Genomic DNA, 19,610 nt, shown 5'->3' with positions numbered 1-19,610 from the left:
ACTTCTCCCATCGACTGGGTCCCAACTGCCTCTGGGGAAGTTTCCCATTCTCAAATTATCCCTAGTGATTTCTCCCAGTGGTCCCACAGTTCCCAGAAAGCACTCACAGACCCATCACACAAACCACAAGGATTCTTTATCAGTCCAGACAGCAGAGGCAATAAACTGAAAATTGTTTATTATCTTAAAAATATTGAACAATGAACAGAAAAAGTGCACTCAGCAAACAATAACAGGTAACTGAAATATGGATCAATTATAACACTAACTGAACATTTGTTTACTTTCTAATAAGTACCTTGGAAGATCAGGACATATAGCTTCTCACAAGTTATCAAATGTAATTGTTTACAGGGCTTTAGCAAAGAGATCCCTCTCTCTTTTCTTCCTGGCTAAGATGGGGGAAAAAGCCAGTAACATCCAAATGAAAATGAGCTCCTGGACTAGTCAGAGCCCAGAACAACAATCTTTGAAAGCATCCTGCATACTGCCTTTTCAAAAGACTTATTCCAAGAAAACATCCATGGTTCCACAGCAGCTTCAAAACATAAACATGCACCACCTGCTGGCCAAACTAGAGAAATACACTTCAGGAAATATGGCAGTTTTATAGGCTTAAAACACAGCTTTAATTTAGGCATACTTTATAGAATAAGCCTAAATTTCCGCACTGTTTATAGAATGCACTGAGCGCTGGTTCATGTGACTAAATTTAATTGTGGTCAATTACACCAAGTAAAACGTGGTGTAAATCCTGATGCTTACATTAGGTGCAGACCGGGTGTATTCTGTAACAATGCGCTTAGATTTTAGAAACGCCCAGGACTCATCCATTCCATGCCCACAACCACACCCACTTTTCAACTATGTGACTTATATTTACGTGCACCACGTGAAAATACGCTTAGCAAATAATGCATATAAATTCTAATTAATGCCAATTAGTGCTGATTATTGGTTTATATCCAATTATTAGCTCTGATTAATTTCTTAACTAATTAAGTTATGACCATTGTTATGGAATACGCTTCCATTTCCGCGCAGATATCTTGGTGCGATATATAGAATCCTGGGGGAAATGTTTGTTTTTGTTGTTGATGTTTTTAATCTCCAGTGCTTTGGGGGCTGATACTTCTGAAAGTTTGTTTGTACATGTAATCTAAAATATTCCTTTTTAGATACAGCAGAAGGGGGGTCAATAAAAGTTGTGATGAAGAGATTATAGTTCAAACGGGACAGTGAAAGCAGTATGAAAGAGGGGGGAAATTAACCCTAGTGCATATAGGTAGAATTGCAGGAAAAGCTAGACTGATAGCACCTAGAATTAACTAATTTTCATGTTATATATAACACATGCTTAATTAAAATGGTCTTTACTATAATGGGTATACACCACAACAGGAATCTGCCTCTCCTATGTCTCTCCCCCACCCCCACCCCCATTTCCAGAAACCTAGGAGAGTATAGGGTATCCAAGGCTACTTTAATGAATTCAAACTGATTGTCCAAGAATTCTTCAGTTTGCACTCATCCCCTCTCTCTCCACAACCACCTTTGCAAACCAGTCTGTTTACATTTTTGCCTCTGGGATTAATGTGTGAAAAAGAGTTGACCCTGTGGCACTGTGAGGCAGCTTTGTTCAGGAAATTCATTTGCACAGTGTCACATACTATTTCTTCTCCATTCAGTACATATTTAGTACTGGCCTTAGAACAGAGACAACTGCTGTACTTTCAAAAATCAATTGCTGTGTTCAAAGTAGAGCATTCTAAGCTGTACTTTTGGGATTTTTGTCCTTTAATTTTAAGAGGGTAATTTTAAAATTGGTCACCTGGATGAGAGGGCAAAGAGACACCTGTTTGTATTCTGTTTGTGTAAAATACTAGCACAAATTGTACAGAAATCACAGGTAAAATGAACCTGTACATTTGCACTCCATTATACACATATATAGTACACACAGTCACATATATATTATAAAATATGCACATAAATTACACATCAGCCTGTGCTCTACTCAAATTCTGACCTAGAACATGTCACTGAATGCATGTGCAACTTCATGCGATCTTGCTGTCACATGTTTACATGTGAGATAATTTTATGATGCGTTACACGTATATTGGCATATGCACATGAAAATGAGTTTATAAAATTATACCCTAAAGAAAAAAGGATATCATAAAAGAGAGGACTTTAAGGAAATATTCAAGTGTAAAATGAACACACACTGAAAGGTCATGCATACTTTTTGTGGATTGTATACAGGTATTTCTGGGGTGCATAGTTGCAGTGTACACATTAACTGCCGGATTCTGTATATCATGCCTAGTGTTCCGTTCCTAAATCTAAGCATATTCCATAACAATGCATGTAACTTAATTGGCTTAACAAGCCAATTGGCGTTAGCACTTAAGCAATAATAAGTACTAACTTGCAATAATTAGAATTTACGTTCATAACTCACTGTGCCTAAATTCCAATGCACACATCAAAAAAGGGGTGTGGTTATAGGCGGAGAAATGAGCATTTCATGGCCATTCTCAAACTTACACGTGCTGTTATAGAATATGGCCCAGTCTGCCTAAATCTATGTGCAGGGATTTACACCACGTTTTCATTGGTGTAAATGGATGCACAAAGTTTTAGGCGCACCTAAATCTTATAGAATATGCTAAGCAAAAACGATTTCCACGCAGATTTTCTAGGTGCCATGTATAGAATCTCCGCCTAAGTTTATAAAATAAGCAGGTACATACTTCGAATACTTGTACAAATTTACACCATTTAAAGCAGATGTAAACTGGTGTGTATTTGCACATTGTTGGGGTTGGTTCTGGGTGTCTTTTTTTATAAAGGTGTATAAATGCCTACATTACTTTAGTTAAATAGGCATTTTTTGGGACATTTCACATAGGTTCCCAGCTACAAATATAACCCTTTCTTGCCTGGGTGAGCATCAGTAACCCATCAGTTTTAAATTTTGAAAAGGACCACTCCATTCTTAGATGCATGGGTAAATTATTCCATAATGTTGGGGCCATTACACCGAAAATGGAGTTTCTTACAGAGTCTAAATGAATGTGCCTGATTGAGGGAACTATTAGCAAGTTCTGCTGAGTGGATCTAAGGTTCCTGAGAGAGATATAAGGGATAATCAACCAGGATAGAAATGATAAACCTGAATTTATGTACTAACATCAGAATTTTTAAATGGGATTCAAGATGATAATGGCAGCTGATGTGCTTCCTTCAAAAATGAAGTAACATGATCAAATCTCCTTGCACCTTTGAGGAGCTTGATGGCCACATTCTGAATTCCTTGAAGACATCTAATATCAATTATTTACAGACCTTAAAAAGAGCACTGTAGTAATCTAAGCAGCTCATTAATTTGTGTAGGAGAAATGCAAGTGACATTATCCAAAAGGGCTAGGATGAAACAAATTATTTTGAGAAGAAAGAAACATTTCCTAGTGAAATCTGAGCTGTATAACTGGAAATTTAGATCATCCTCTATGGTGACACCAAGAATGTTGATAGAATTCACAATAAGAATTTGTTAGTCAGCCACACAGTGACTGTGGGGAGTACATTTCCTAGAGAAAATATGAGCCTTTGATTTCTCCAGGTTGTTTATTTGAATGCACCGTTGAGATATCAGAGAGGTTCTGATTCATTAACAAGACATCCTGCGGATTTTGAGGGTCAAACTTGGTCAGAATTTGAATGTCGTCTATGTATATGAAAGACGTCAACTCCAAAGTTTGGATCAGGCAGAAGGGACTATAAATATATTAAATAACATAAGTGCTAGTATTGACCAACATGAGAAAGGAAATGGTTCAGAGACTGAATTTTGCCATTGGATAATAAAGGACCTATTAAGAAGATATGAATGAAACCATTCTAGTGCCAGATACTCCAATATCTGTTAGTCTGCTCAAAAGTAGAATGTGATCGACCAGGTAAAATGCTGCAGAAGGGTGTCGTAAAATAAATAATCTTATATTGTCCTGGTCTAGATTATATTGGATGAAAGTAGTCACACCTATAAGGGCTTTCTCAGTACTTTGATACTTCCAGAAACTGGTTTGAGGATATAATAAATTGGACTTATCTAGGTAATCTCTCAGTTGAGTGGACACTACATTCTTGACTACTTCAGAGACAAAAGGTAGATTTGATACTGGGTGATAGTTAAATTTCTGTAATGTACTTTCATTTAGAATCTTCAGTCTGAGGAGGATTTGGGTATTTTCCAAAGGCTATGCACTAGCGTATTCATATACCAAAGCCTGGTAATACTCACTTATGACTAACCACTTGGCGCATAGTTGTGAATTCTCTTGACCCCAGGCCAGCTGTGGACTATGGTTATATCTAATGCTTTAGAAACTTTTCTAAAACTAAGGAACCTGTATATAGTTCATTGAAGTAGTGTAGCTAACATTTTTTTCCAACACAACAAATTCCAGGAATCGGTACATACGTATCAAAGTTAAAGCAGATTATCCAAATTCTTCACCAACAAATGAGATGAAATCAGCCACCCTAGTGGATGACATCATCTGATGGCAGCCAACACAGACCCTGCTCTCACAGAGCTCAGAAAGAATAAAAAAAAATCCGAGCACGCACAGGATTTCCTGTGCAGTAAATGCCTTCCAATTTCTCAGCCAATGTTTAGCATTGGAGGTGGATTTTGATGCCTCCCAGCATCTTGGCTGAAACAAGCAACCCTTTTGTGCCTCAGGACTTTTACCTTTTCCTTATTTTCTTTCAGTTTCTTACCTGCTTCTCCCTCATAGAATAAAATAGAATTTAGGCGCCCCCTTCTTTTCTCCACCCTTCCGTTCAAGATTGAGTTTGATCTGGATGTATTCCTTAACGCATACCCATCCTCAGACTTTAACATGCAGGACAAAAAATGTTTATTCATAGATGGCTATGCAGCTAGTTTTCACTGCCTAACCCTGGGTCATGATATCCTCAGCTGTCCTAACTGGGGGCCAATTGTCACTTCGGATCAGAAAGTTCAGGACTGATATAGTGGAGGCCCTATGGTTAGTTGACACCCAAGCTGCTCCTCTGCCCTGGTTCTTCCCCTTAAGAAGAATAGGGAGAATCACCAGTACATCCAGTGTAGGGATCTCTCTATGCTCATGGACAGAAGAGGCATCGCTCATCATCTAAGAGTAAGTCATCGTTACTTGGGGCCAGCATGATTGGGTTTGCTTTTCTTTAGGACTGATTTGGCCTCCTGCAGGGGCTGGACTTTGCCTAGTGCCCCTTTTTTGGAAGACTATGATTCTTTCTGAGCTCTGAGGGAGCAGGTTCTATGTTGATCTCACCAACTAGCGTCTCTGATTTTTAACCTGCTGCTGTCTACAGCTCTGTTTTTCATGATGTCTGTAGTGGTCACGTTCAGTGTGAACTTCTGTTAATCCACATTGAATCTAGTAGATTTTAAATTTCTGATGAATCTCTTGAGCAAATATAAGGAAATTCAGAAAATTCTATTGGGATTTAAACAAAGCTGAAATTCTTTTGCTTCAAGTTTTGTCTTGAATTTTCAGCTCATTTTTAGTCTTATCAGTGTAGAGAGATGTATGGCATGTGCTAATATTTAAGGGTATGTATTTGAACAAATCCGTAAACAAGCGGAGAACTTAACACCCCACTAATGTATACGTGTATATGTGTTTTGTAGACTCCTGATGCAGGCCTAACGGCCGAAACACAACAGTTGTGTCGAGTCTTTTTTCACCAATAAACAAGTGTTTTTAAGATCAATCTATCCAGTTTTTGGTGCTCCGTGGTCAACCATCCCACTTTCTCCTATACTAATATTTAAGGGGCAATTCCATAACTGGGAATCCAGATGTAGCCCTACAAAGTGGCACACCTAGCACTTAGGTTCAGCTAAGCTGTTAAATCATACTAGTACAAAACCTTGTTGGCACACCAATATTTAGGCAGGCCCGCTTATGGCAGGTCAGTGGCAGGTGTAAGTTGCTGCACCTAAGTGCACCATGCAATGAGCACAACCGAACAACCGATAGCATTCTATAAGTTGCACAGGTTGTTTGGCGACATGCCTATGACCTACTCATACCCTGCCTATATGTTTGCCCCTGTGGAGTTATGCTCTAAGCGATTTTGGTGCTTCATTTTTATAGAATAGCATCTAGCCTTTATATGCATAAATGCCAACCATTGGCACCAATGATGTGCATGAGTGCTATTATTCTATATTCTATATACGTATTTGGTGTAGAGAATGACTGAATTTCGGATTCGACATCGAAACAGACTCGAAATCCGGGTTCAGGTTACTGCCGAAAATGCCTGTGCGTTTATGGCAGAAACCCAAAACTGTAGCCCTGCTGCAGCTGCAGGCCAGCCTCCCCCTATCCGCCCTGACAGACAACCCCTTCTCCGCTAGTTCCCAGCTGGCCAGTTAAGTTGGGAACTGGCCAAAGATACTCTAGGAATTCACAATGCCAAACATGGCCACCAAATTCACTCTGAAAATTAGTGGATAGCCAGTTATATCGTGCAATATAATCGACTCACCGCTAACCGTGAATTTTTTAGTGGGTTGTGGCTGGTTGATGGACCATGTCCCAGTGAAACTTTGTGAATAACCGACTAAGTACCATTTAACCGGCCAGGTGCCATTCCTGGCTAAGTACATAAGTAATGCCATACTGGGAAAAGACCAAGGGTCCATCGAGTCCAGCATCTTGTCCACGACAGCGGCCAATCCAGGCCAAGGGCACCTGGCAAGCTTCCCAAACGTACAAACATTCTATACATGTTATTCCTGGGATTTTGGATTTTTCCCAAGTCGTTTAGTAGCGGTTTATGGACTTGTCCTTTAGGAAACCGTCCAACCCCCTTTTAAACTCTGCTAAGCTAACCGCCTTCACCACATTTTCCGGCAATGAATTCCAGAGTTTAATTACACGTTGGGTGAAGAAACATTTTCTCCGATTTGTTTTAAATTTACTACACTGTAGTTTAATCGCATGCCCCCTAGTCCTAGTATTTTTGGAAAGCGTGAACAGACGCTTCACATCCACCTGTTCCACTCCACTCATTATTTTATATACCTCTATCATGTCTCCCCTCAGCCGTCTCTTCTCCAAGCTGAATAGCCCTAGCCTCCTTAGTCTTTCTTCATAGGGAAGTCGTCCCATCCCCGCTATCATTTTAGTCGCCCTTCGCTGCACCTTTTCCAATTCTACTATATCTTTCTTGAGATGCGGCGACCAGAATTGAACACAATACTCAAGGTGCGGTCGCACCATGGAGCGATACAACGGCATTATAACATCCTCACACCTGTTTTCCATACCTTTCCTAATAATACCCAACATTCTATTCGCTTTCCTAGCCGCAGCAGCACACTGAGCAGAAGGTTTCAGCGTGTTATCGACGACAACACCCAGATCCTTTCTTGGTCCGTAACTCCTAACGTGGAACCTTGCATGACGTAGCTATAATTCGGGTTCTTTTTTCCCACATGCATCACCTTGCACTTTCTCACATTAAATGTCATCTGCCATTTAGCCGCCCAGTCTCCCAGTCTCGTAAGGTCCTCTTGTAATTTTTCACAATCCTGTCGCGAGTTAACGACTTTGAATAACTGTGTCATGAGCAAATTTAGTTACCTCGCTAGTTACTCCCATCTCTAAATCATTTATAAATATATTAAAAAGCAGCGGTCCTAGCACAGACCCCTGAGGAACCCCACTAACTACCCTTCTCCATTGTGAATACTGCCCATTTAACCCCACTCTCTGTTTCCTATCCTTCAACCAGTTTTTAATCCACAATAGGACATTTCCTCCTATCCCATGACCCTCCAATTTCCTCTGTAGCCTTTCATGAGGTACCTTGTCAAACGCCTTTTGAAAATCCAGATACACAATATCAACTGGCTCCCCTTTGTCCACATGTTTGTTTACTCCTTCAAAGAATTGAAGTAAATTGGTCAGGCAAGATTTCCCCACACAAAAGCCGTGCTGACTCGGTCTCAGTAATCCATGTCCTCGGATGTGCTCTGTAATTTTGTTTTTAATAATAGCCTCTACCATTTTCCCTGGCACCGACGTCAGACTCACCAGTCTATAATTTCCCGGATCTCCCCTGGAGCCTTTTTTAAAAATGGGTGTTACATTGGCCACCCTCCAATCTTCCGGTACCACGCTCGATTTTAAGGATAAGTTGCATATCACTAGCAGTAGCTCCGCAAGCTCATTTTTCAGTTCTATCAGTACTCTAGGATGAATACCATCCGGTCCAGGAGATTTGCTACTCTTCAGTTTGCCGAACTGCCCCATTACGTCCTCCAGGTTTACCGTGAAGTTAGTAAGTTTCTCCGACTCGTCCGCTTGAAATACCATTTCTGACACCAGTATCCCACCCAAATCTTCCTCGGTGAAGACCGAAGCAAAGAATTCATTCAGGCTCTCCGCTACGTCTTTGTCTTCCTTGAGCGCCCCTTTTACCCCTCGGTCATCCAGCGGCCCAACCGATTCTTTTGCCGGCTTCCTGCTTTTAATATACCGAAAAAAAAATTTACTATGTTTTTTTGCCTCTAATGCTGTTTTCCTTAATCCCTCTTGGCCTTCTTTATCTGCGTTTTGCATTTGCTTTGACACTCCTTATGCTGCTTCTTGTTATTTTCAGACGGTTCCTTCTTCCATTTTCTGAAGGCGTTTCTTTTAGCCCTAATAGCTTCCTTCACCTCACTTTTCAACCAGGCCGGCTGTCTTTTGGAGTTCCGTCTTTCTTTTCTAATTCGCGGAATATGTATGGCCTGGACCTCCAGGATGGTATTTTTGAACAGCGTCCACGCCTGTTGTACAGTTTTTACTCTCTCAGTTGCCCCCCTAAGTTTTTTTTTTTACCGTTCTTCTCATTTTATCATAGTCTCCTTTTTTAAAGTTAAACGCTAACGTATTTGACTTTCTGTGTACAGTTACTTCAAGGTCGATATCAAAACTGATCATATTATGGTCACTATTATCAAGCGGCCCCAGTACCATAACGTCCCTCACCAGATCATGCGCTCCACTAAGGACCAAGTCTAAAATTTTTCCTTCTCTCGTCGGCTCCTGCACCAGTTGCTCCATAAAGCTGTCCTTGATTTCATCAAGGAATTGTATCTCTGTAGCGTGTCCCGATGTTACATTTACCCAGTCTATATTTGGATAATTGAAGTCACCCATTATTATCACATTGCCCATTTTGTTCGCGTCTCTGATTTCTTTTATCATTTCTGTGTCTACCTGCTCATCCTGGCGAGGCGGACGGTAGTACACTCCTATCACCGTTTTTTTCCCTTTTTTACATGGAATTTCAACCCACAATGATTCAAAGGTGTGATTTGTGTCCTGCTGAATTTGTAATCTATCTGAGTCAAGGCTCTCATTAATATACAATGCAACCCCTCCACCAGTCCGGTCCACCCTAGTTAAATGGTTTTGAATATCAAGGGTTCTGTGTTTAGATGAGCTACTAAAAATTGCTTCTTCCCTTCATTTGCAGATGCCCACATATGAATTGTGCGTTGGGTGTTTGCAAGGCTAATATATTCAACATTGGGAAAGCTGGGTGTGGACTTGGAAGAAAAGAGAGGAAAAAGTGTGGTCAAATATAATCATCTTTTAAAAAATATTTTCAGTTAACTACCTTGCTATGGGAATATTTTGAATTACTCTTTATTTCTGGTACAGCAAAATTTATAGATTTAAACAGAATGAGAAACAGCAAGAGGTCCAGTCTTCATTGTGGTTCTCACTTGGTTTAAAATGGGTACTCAGAATATAAGATTCTAGGTATCTATCCATGGTTTCCTCTCTTCTTGCTTCCAGGTTTCACTCATTCTGCCTTTACATTCGGTATTGAAAGTCACATTAGCCAGTCCAACATCAACGGAACACTAGTGCCACCTGCTGCCCTGATTTCCATTCTCCAGAAAGGCCTGCAGTACGTGGAGGCCGAGATCAGCATCAATGAAGTAAGTACTTTATGGCCGCCATGGGTGCCAACATTTTAAATTTCTAGGGGTGCCAAACAAAATACAAATTACTCTTCCCAATATTGTGGATGCTCAGAACCCATTGGCACCCACAGAGGTGGCTCCTATGGCAAATGAAAATGGACGAAGCTTGATTGATATCACCAGGTTAACTGAGTATTTTGAAGACTTCTAGGAATTCTGTAGAATTACTGTAGGTAAATCCAAATGCATTTTCTTCAAAAAAAATGTTTGGGCCAATATTCAAAGCGATTTAACCAGCCAGAAACGACTCTTGGCCAGTTAAATATCCTGTTCAGGGCTAACCAGTCATTTTCACGTAAATCAGTTAGTGCCGCTGATAATATCCAGTTAGCGCCTATTGCTAAACCTGCTATTTTAGGGTTCATTCTGGGAACAGAATCGGCACTTAACCGATCAGGGTAACTGCATAAATAGGACTGTAAAAATCAGTCCTATCTTTATATGGTGCCTCATAGCTGGTTAAGTGCTGAATATTGCACTTAACCAGCTATGATTTAGGTAGCTCCAGAAACCCAGAAATTCAGTGCTGAAGCCCGGACAGGCCTGGCATTGAATTTCTGGGCTTAACACCAGCGGCAGTCAGCAAAATACTGAGCACCCACCGGCTGAATATCAACCCTTGTTGTTTGTGAAATGCAAGATGTCTTTAGTTTTTCTCACTGATATCCATCCTTGTACCCCATTTTCAACCTCTCTTTATCCCTCTACTACTTTCTGTCTCTATCTCTGTTTTTCCCTGTTTTATCAATCATTTGTTCCTGCCCTTAGTTGCTGTTGCATCTAATATGGCAGCCACAATTTTCACCCTAGTCTCATGTAATGCAAGAGCAGTATGAAAGGTTGCGACCACCATATTGGATATAGCCAAAGCCTTGGGAAGGAATGAATGGGCATTGCTCCTGCCCCAACGGACCCCTGCTGGACCACTATGGATTCAAATAAGCCTGTGGGGGGAGGGGGACTGTGGACAAGGTGAGGGGTGTCTGTTCCTGGTTGGGAGGGGGAAGAAGGCCCAAGAAATTTTCCTTTGTGTTATCTCCCGTGATGATATGAGGGGAGACCATCAAACAAAATGAACATTCCCCTAAACGACATGGAGAAACAACAAAAATGAAAACTTCTGGGCGCCTATCACTGATATGAACCAGGGGCATAGCCAGAACTTAATCTCGGAGGGGGGCTAGGAGTGGACTGGGGAGACAAGCATTTTCTTTCTCCCCCCCCCCCCCCCCCCCACCAGCCATTTTCACCTTTGCTGGCAGCTATGCTAAGCCCTACCAGCTGAAGAGATTCAGGCCCAGATGCATGAAAGACATTGGTAATTCTCGTTCCCTACCGATTCCATAGCGAATGCATCAACGATAGAGAATGCAAATGAGCTACTCGTTGTAGCTCACTTGCATTCTCTAGTCCTTCGGTACCTGAGTCGGAAAATCGGGACGTCCCTTTAGATTAGGCTCCTTTTCCTGGTCTCTTCAGCCAATCAAAGCGGGCTTCGCTGGCTGTTGTCAGCGAAACGCGCTCTGATTGGCTGAAGAGACCAGGAAGAGGAGCCTAATCTAAAGGGACGTCCCGATTCTCCGACAACCAGGAAAATAGAAAAATTTCGCTGTTGGAGGGGTAAGTGGCGCGGCGAAGACTCAGAAGGGGGAAAAAAAACACGAGTGCCGGCAGAACAAAAAACTGCAAAAAAAAAAAAAAAAGACGTCTCTCAGAAGCGCAGGGAGAGTACGTCCTTAAAGGACGCCCCTCACCTGCGCTCCCTGCTTTTTTTTTTTTTCTGTTTTACCTTTTTTGGGGGCCCTTTTCCTTTCCGATTCCCTCACAGGAGCCCTAACAAGAGGTCAGACATCTCGTTAGGGTTCCTATGGTAAGGGAATCGGAAAAACGATAGTGCATCTGATTATAATGGGCTGCAATGGTACTGCAGCTCATTATAATAGCTTTTCAAACATTTGCATTCCGTTTTCGTTGCCTGCTACCGTGGCAGGGAAAATGCCCTTAGTGCATGCCCGGGGTGAACTACTTGCGTTTTAAATTGGCTGGAACCAGTTTAAAACGCAAGTTGTGGGCTCGTTAGGTTTTGTGCATCTGGGCCTCAATGCTGGAGCCCTCCCACCCATTCTGCCTTAGCAGCGAGAAAACCAGCAGGTGCTCTAGCCTCCAACGCCAACACTTCTTGTTTATTCTAACTGGCGAATCTCTTCAGCTGACAGAGCTTGAGCATCCCTGCCAGCCATAAATTTGGTGCTGCAGGATAGCTCTCTTTACAACATATAATGTGTTTCCATTTCAGTTTTGAAAGCACACCGTCTGATATTCAAAGCAGATAAGTAGCACTGGACTTTCAACTGTAATGTTGCTAAAAATCATTGCAGACCACCCTGGTGTTGTCCAGATTGTACCAGAGCTGTCAGTAAACAGGACAAGGGCTTCCCTTTAAGTTGTCCAGAGAGACTTGATGACAATATGAGAAGTGCAAGCATAATTTTATACGTGGTGCCTAAAAATGTTGAGTCTTTTTTCACATCTACATCTCTTGAAATTGTTGATTTTTTTTTTTTAATATTTTCAAGATAAAAGATTGAAAACAATTTGTTTTGGATAAATTTGAGATACCTTGCAAGATAATGTTTAGTTATTTGATTTTGCACTCTTCATGTTTCAGTATGTACTTGTGAATTTGTTGCCTTTTTGCTTTTTTTTTTTTTAATTATTTGTTGCTAGTTCAAAATTGCTCACCCTCGTCCCACAAGGTGCATTTAGTAGAGATGTTTCTGGGGACAAGGCAGGGTTTCAAACCTACACACCTTGGTTTGGCTGGAATTTACACATATAGAAAAAGTAGGTGGAAGTCTCTGCTGGTGCTTTTCCTTAGATGCTTTTCAAAAAGAAAAGTACATGTGTCCTTTCACTTCTTTTTATATTATAATTTTCAAATAATATAAGAAAATAAAGAATTTGTTACAGAAAAATTATGAGACTCAAGCAACTACTAACACAATGAAGAGGACTTTTCATAAAGAAAACAATCCACTCTTGAGCAGCAGAGTCCAAGCCCACAAATAAAGAGGAGAGGCAAAAGAAAAATGAGAGATGTCAACTAAATAATACACCCGAAATTTATGTAAGAAGGAAAAGTGACTATGTAGGTACATTACAAATCCATACCATCAATTAATTAACAGTAACCGAGATCCTGTCATTCAGGTTTTGGTAATAAGGCATCTTTTTTTTTTTTTGAATCGAGAAATAATTTCAGTAGTTTAGGGTACCAGAAAACACACATCTGTTCGCTCAACTTTATCATACATTTAACAGGAAAACACAGAAAAAACTGACCACCAAGCAGTGGCGTACCAAGGGGGGAGCGGTGGGGGCGGTCCGCCCCGGGGGTCGGCGGGTGGGGGGGTGCTCCGTCGTCTCCTGCTACCATCCTGCGTTTTTTAAAAAATCCATTCAGCGAGCGACGCAGGCAGCGCCTCGTGTCTGCCCTGCTGTGTGCTGTCAAAAAAGAAAATTGCTTCGCCGGCGTCGGGCCTTCTCGCGCTATGTCCCGCCCTCGAGGAAATAGGAAGTTACCTCAAAAGTGGGCGGGACATAGCGAGAGAAGGCCCGACGCCGGCAAAGCGATTTTCTTTTTTGACAGCACACAGCAGGGCAGACACGAGGCACTGCCTGCGTCGCTGCATGGATTTTTTTAAAAAACGCAGGATGGTGGCAGGAGAAGAGGGCTCTGTCGCTCTCCACGGAGGGGGGGGGCTCAGATGGGAGAAGGAAGTGGGGAGCAGAGGGGAGAAGGGAATTGGGGAGGGGTGAGGGGAGCTCAGAGGGGTTCGCAGAAGGGAGAAGGGAACTGGGGAGGGGTGGGGGAGCTCAGAGGGGTTCGCAGAAGGGAGAAGGGAACTGGGGAGGGGTGGGGGAGCTCAGAGGGGTTCGCAGAGGGGAGAAGGGAATTTGGGGAGGGGTGGGGGAGCTCAGAGGGGTTCGCAGAAGGGAGAAGGGAACTGGGGAGGGGTGGGGAGCTTAGAGGGGTTCGCAGAGGGGAGAAGGGAACTGGGGAGGGGTGGGGGAGCTCAGAGGGGTTCGCAGAGGGTTGAAGGGAACTGGGGAGGGCTGTGGGAGCTCAGAGGGGTTCGCAGAAGGGAGAAGAGAATTGGGGAGGGGTGGGGGAACTCAGAGGGGTTCGCAGAAGGGAACTGGGGAGGGGTGGGGGGAGCTCAGAGGGGTTCACAGAAGGGAGAAGGGAACTGGGGAGGGGTGGGGGAGCTCAGAGGAGTTCGCAGAGGGGACAAGGGAACTGGGGAGGGGTGGGGGAGCTGAGAGGGGTGCTCACAGGGGAGAAGGGGATTCGGGAGGGGTGGGGGTGCTCAGAGGGGAGAAGGGGTCTGAAGCTGGAACTGAGGTCCGACAAGGGGGCAGGAGGGAGAATGGGTCCATGCCTGGGGCAGGTGGGAGAATGGGTCTGGGGCTGAAAAGGGGGGTTGCAAAGCATGTGGTGGATGAAGGGGGCTGGAACTGGGGGCTGAAAAAGAGGGTATTTGGGATAAGGGGGCTAGTGCTAGAACTGTGGGCTGAAATGGGGCAGGGGCTGAAACTGTGGGCTTTAAAGGGGACAGGGAGAACTGGCTGGGGCTGAAGCTCAGGACTGGTGAGAGAAAAGGGCTGGGGTTGAAACTAGGGGCTGAAAAGGGGACAGGGAGAAGTGGCTGGGGGCTGAAGCTCAGGACTGATGGGAGAAAAGGGCTGGGGACTGGTGGGATAGTGGGGCTGAAAAGGGGGGCCGGTGGGAGATGTGGGCTGGGGCTGGAACTAGGGGCAGGTGGAACTGGGGGCTGAAAAGGGGGGGCAGAGAGAGAGGGGACAACAGACCCTGGAAGGAAGTGGGGAGCATGAGGGAGGGCAGACCCTGGATGAATGGGAGAGGGAGGGCAGACGGATTGAAGGGGCAGAGAGAAAGGTCAGATGATGGGTGGAAGGGGGAGAGAGAAAGAGGGCAGAATGGGGCAAATGGTGGATGGAAGGGAGAGAGAGGGCAGACAGTGGATGGAAGGGACATTAGAGAGGGCAGACACTGGATGGCAGAGAGAGAGCAAAAACAGATCCTGGATGGAAGGAAGACAGTGAAAAGAAGATGAGGAAAGCAGAAACCAGAGACAACAAACTGTAAATATATATTTTTATTATTTTGCTTTAGGATATAGTATTGTAGCTGTGTTGTTTATAAATAGAACATGTAAATAAGGTAATCTTTTTATTGGACTAATTTTAATACATTTTGACTTAACTTTCAGAGAACAAAGCCCCCTTCCTCAGGTCAGGATAAGATACTGTAACAGCACTATACTGTACTGACCTGAGGAAGGAGATTTTGGCCTCTGGAAGCTAAATGTATTAGTCCAGTAAAATGGTATTATTTTATTTTCTGTATTTGTTTTATTTCTATTTGTAAAGTGGTGATTGGTATTTGTTAGTTTTTTCAAATTTACATCTGCTGTCTTTATATTTTGCACAGTACTAGGGGATATTTTCTGTTTCTGTGGTGTTGCATTGTATGCAGAGTCTGGCATCGGGGCTTCAGTTTAATTTTTGTCTAAATAGAAAGTTTATGATTACTTATTCTATAGTGGATTAGGGTGTATCTGTGTTTGTGAAAAAGACATGGCTTTCGGTTGGCATTGACTGTGCAGGATTGACGATCTGTACTAATCTGTCTGTTTTCGTTTTACAATAGGTGAATTGATGTTCTAGTGCTCACTGTAGTGTTTAAGATGCTTTCCTTCTCCTTGTGTGACTCATAGAAATGACTGCTTATGGTATGGTAGAATTGCTCTATAGGTCCTGAGTGTTTTGTATTCTCGGTATGCCTAATACTGGATTTGGGGGGGGGGGGGGGGGGGTGTTAAAAAATGACCGGCCCCGGGTGTCAACTACCCTAGGTACGCCACTGCCACCAAGTGCCATTATTTCCTGGCGCATAGTAAGAACATTTCTTCTTTTACCCTAAGTCTGCCTAGAGACATCTGGAAACATCCAACTTCTTTGGCCCAAAAACTCAACTTGCCTCTTATGGAAAAATGGTCACCAAATTAGCTCGAGGCAAGTTAACAAAATAAAATTAAAACATACACTATAATAACTGATACATTCAAGAGTTAAGATAAGAAATATAGGGTGTCTTTTACAAAACTGCACTAGTGATTCCTGTGAGGCAAATGCGATGCAGCCCATGCGGCACATTTGCCACGCCAGGAATTGCTAGACAGAGCATAATCCATTAGTGAAACGTTCATGCAGATATGGCAACAATATAGGCAGTTTTAAAATTTCCCTTTATCTATCTATCTATCTATCTATCTATCTATCTATCTATCTATCTATCTATCTATTCGCCTATTATTTAAGGCTATGTCTACTAAAAATGATATTTATTTATTTATTTACTGCATTTGTATCCCACATTTTCCCACCTCTTTGCAGGCTCTATGTGGCTTACATTATGCCCTAACACACTCTTAGCATGTGTGAAAATGGTTACCACAAAGCGCGTTAAAACATTTTTGCAGTGAGTAGCTTGTTTGCGCGCACTAAGGGCTCATTTCTAGCACGCAGGAAATAGGTCAATTTCTAGTATTTCTCTTTCAAGTTGTCCGTTAATGTTGGTATTAGTGAGCATAGCCTGAAAAGAATTGATGAGGGAGCAATTTACTGCCTCATTAATAGCTCCCACTGTATGGATGCACAAACCCATTAGCACATGGTAATCGGGACATGTTGGCTGGATAGCACATGCACACCCATTCTCCGCTTCTGACACTCTCATCCAGAAAATAAATACAAAAAAATAGACAGCGCATTTAGGGCCCTTTTTACAAAGGCACTCTAGTGTTTTCAGCGCATGCTGACCATTTAGATGCCCATAATATTCCTATGGGACTCTACACAGCGCATGCTAAAAACGCTAGCACTCCTTTGTAAACAGGGCCCCTAGTGCTCGCAAAAAAGCTACTCACCTCAAAAACACTTTAACACGCTTCGTGGTAACCATTTTCACACATGCTAAGAGCGTGTTAAGGCATATCATTTTTAGTAGACATACCCCTAAATAATAGGTGAATAGGCTTTGTGTAATAAACTATTCTTATGAATTTGTTTGCATTTCTCTAATTGGCACATTGACCATTCAGGAATTTGACATTAGGTGTTGCCGTGAAACACTGATGGCTAATGCTGTACTCTTTTGCTATTATTCAAAATATAATTATACCAGTTTAATTCTAAGTTTCAATTGCTTACTCAGACCTTATAAAAAGGTATCTTGAAATTATTTGCAGATCATAGTAGTCTATCTGTATTCATCTTTTACTGATAGATTGATCAAGTAATGGTTTTATACCTTCATATGTATGGGCATCTGCTTTTGTATTTCATAGGAATGTCAAAACTATAGACCCATGCATGTGATAGGATAGAACAAGGGTGGGAAAATATTTAGAGAATTTGGGTACCAGACAAAATTTTTAGGAGCTGGGGGATTAAAAAAAATCCTCTTAGCATGCTTTGGGTTTTAGTTGTATGTGGATTGTAGTGCATAGGAAGTAGGGCTTTTTGTTTCTTTGATCTTTTCTTAGTTTATGTTTTTAAAAAGATGTATTTTTGCATTTTACCATTCCTCTTCCTTTCTCTTTCCCTTCAACTTCTTCCCTTGCTCCTCTCTGTAACTCTGCCTCTAGCTTCTTTTCCACCATTTCCTCTACTAGACTCTTCTGCTCTTCTCCTTAATCCAGATGATTTTTCACTTTATCCCTCCCTTTACCAGTGGTAAGCCTTTGGCCATTTGTAGTGGCTTCTGTTGGGTCTGGGCCAGCAGCAGTGTCCACTCTTCATGGGTCCAAGCTAGTATGAAGTACCAAATTTGAAGTGACCTGGTGCCCAGGACTTTTCCTGTGCTGCGGTGAAATCAGAAACGATCAGCCTCTCAGTAGAATGAGATGATAACTGGCATCCCCCCATGCGGTACCAGAACTAGTGTGTCCTGTCATTTGTCTGGGAGGATAGCACTGATATCAAAGAAGACATTTTTGTAAACTTTGGAGTACATAACATGTTTGACTCCATCTTCCATCCCTCCATTGCAAGTAAAGTAATTGACATGTAAGTAATTGTGCAGCCTCTCTAGACGTTGCTGGAATGGGACCACCATGGAAGCATATATATGCTTTCATTAAAGTTATTTCAGATAACACCCATTTGCTTCTGTAAATTTATATCATCACATGTTTGGGTTCAGTCATCAAATTGGTTTGTTTTCCAGCATAAGATGGTCTTTTGTTATTAGAGTACCCATATGATTCCCTTATCTGCACAGTAGAGCAAAACCTCTGTCTTACTGTAGTCCCAAATACTCTAACAGTTCATTCTTGGTTGTTCTCTTTAAAAGGATGGCACAGTATTTGATGGCAGACCTATAGAATCATTATCCCTGATAGATGCTGTGATGCCTGATGTTGTCCAAACACGACAGCAGGCGTTCAGAGAAAAATTAGTGCAGCAGCAGCAGCAGGCCAGTGCAGCAGCCCCAACAGCCCCATTGGTGACACCTGTCCCGGCAGTGGCAACAGTAGCACCAGCAGCAGCAGCAGCTTCACAGCAGAACATACCAAAGAACGGAGAAGCCACTGTGAATGGCGAGGAGAATGGAGCACATCCCATAAGTAAGTTAAATTACCAAGCCCCCTGGCAAATCTTTTTCACAAAGATTTTATATTCACCTGTATAATATTGACTAATCCAAAATTTCTATTATATGCTAGCTAAAATGAAAGGGTGTATAGAGTCCAAAACCATTCTAAATGTTTGCCTGCGATATTGGATGAACATTTAAAACATATACAAAAAAGACTGCATGCAATCTTCCTTCATTTAATTTGAAGGATGATGCATTGTTCTGACCATGAGGACAGAGCAACTGATGCTGGAGTTCATTGTGTTCACAAAACTGTGTTTGTTGCAAATGTTTTGACACTTGTTGGTCTAGAGAACAGTCTACTGACTTTATTACACATGGGTTTTGGTGATGCTATCAGGATCACGTACTATCGGATGTCTCTTGTAGATAATCATTCAGAACCCATGGAAGTTGACGGAGAAGTTGAAATTCCATCCAACAAAGCAACGGTATTGAGGGGTCATGAATCTGAGGTGTTTATATGTGCCTGGAACCCTGTCAGTGATCTACTAGCATCTGGGTAAGGACATGGCAGCACACTTTAAAATGTTTTTCAGTAATTATTCTTTGGAGTAAAAAAAAAAATATATATATATATATATATATATAATTGATTCTTGATCTTTGTCATGTGCAAGCTGCTAACATCATGGTGACTCATTATTCCATAAAAAGTAATTTCCAAGAGGAAGTCAACTTGAAATACTTTACATGAGGGAAATGGGACTTGATATACTGCTTTTCTGTGGTATTTTGCAACTACATTCAAAGTGGTTTACATATATATAGGTACTTATTTTGTAC

General features: G+C 42.1%; 1 protein-coding gene across 5 annotated transcripts in view; it reads left to right on the top strand.

Moving 5' to 3' along the window:
- Positions 1–19,610, top strand: part of TBL1X (transducin beta like 1 X-linked) — a 473,837-nt gene that overhangs the window by 394,180 nt on the left and 60,047 nt on the right. For all 5 annotated transcript variants that reach the window (XM_030201627.1, XM_030201624.1, XM_030201623.1 and 2 more), the window contains 3 exons: positions 9,888–10,033; positions 18,519–18,792; positions 19,194–19,326. In XM_030201627.1, coding sequence (XP_030057487.1) covers positions 9,888–10,033; positions 18,519–18,792; positions 19,194–19,326 — 553 coding nt within the window. The remainder of the gene's footprint in view (positions 1–9,887; positions 10,034–18,518; positions 18,793–19,193; positions 19,327–19,610) is intronic.

Source organism: Microcaecilia unicolor, chromosome 4 (assembly GCF_901765095.1).
Source record: "Microcaecilia unicolor chromosome 4, aMicUni1.1, whole genome shotgun sequence".
NCBI classification, from domain to species: domain Eukaryota; kingdom Metazoa; phylum Chordata; class Amphibia; order Gymnophiona; family Siphonopidae; genus Microcaecilia; species Microcaecilia unicolor.
Note: the sequence above shows the minus strand (reverse complement) of the source record. Positions and strands in the feature narration are given on the sequence as shown.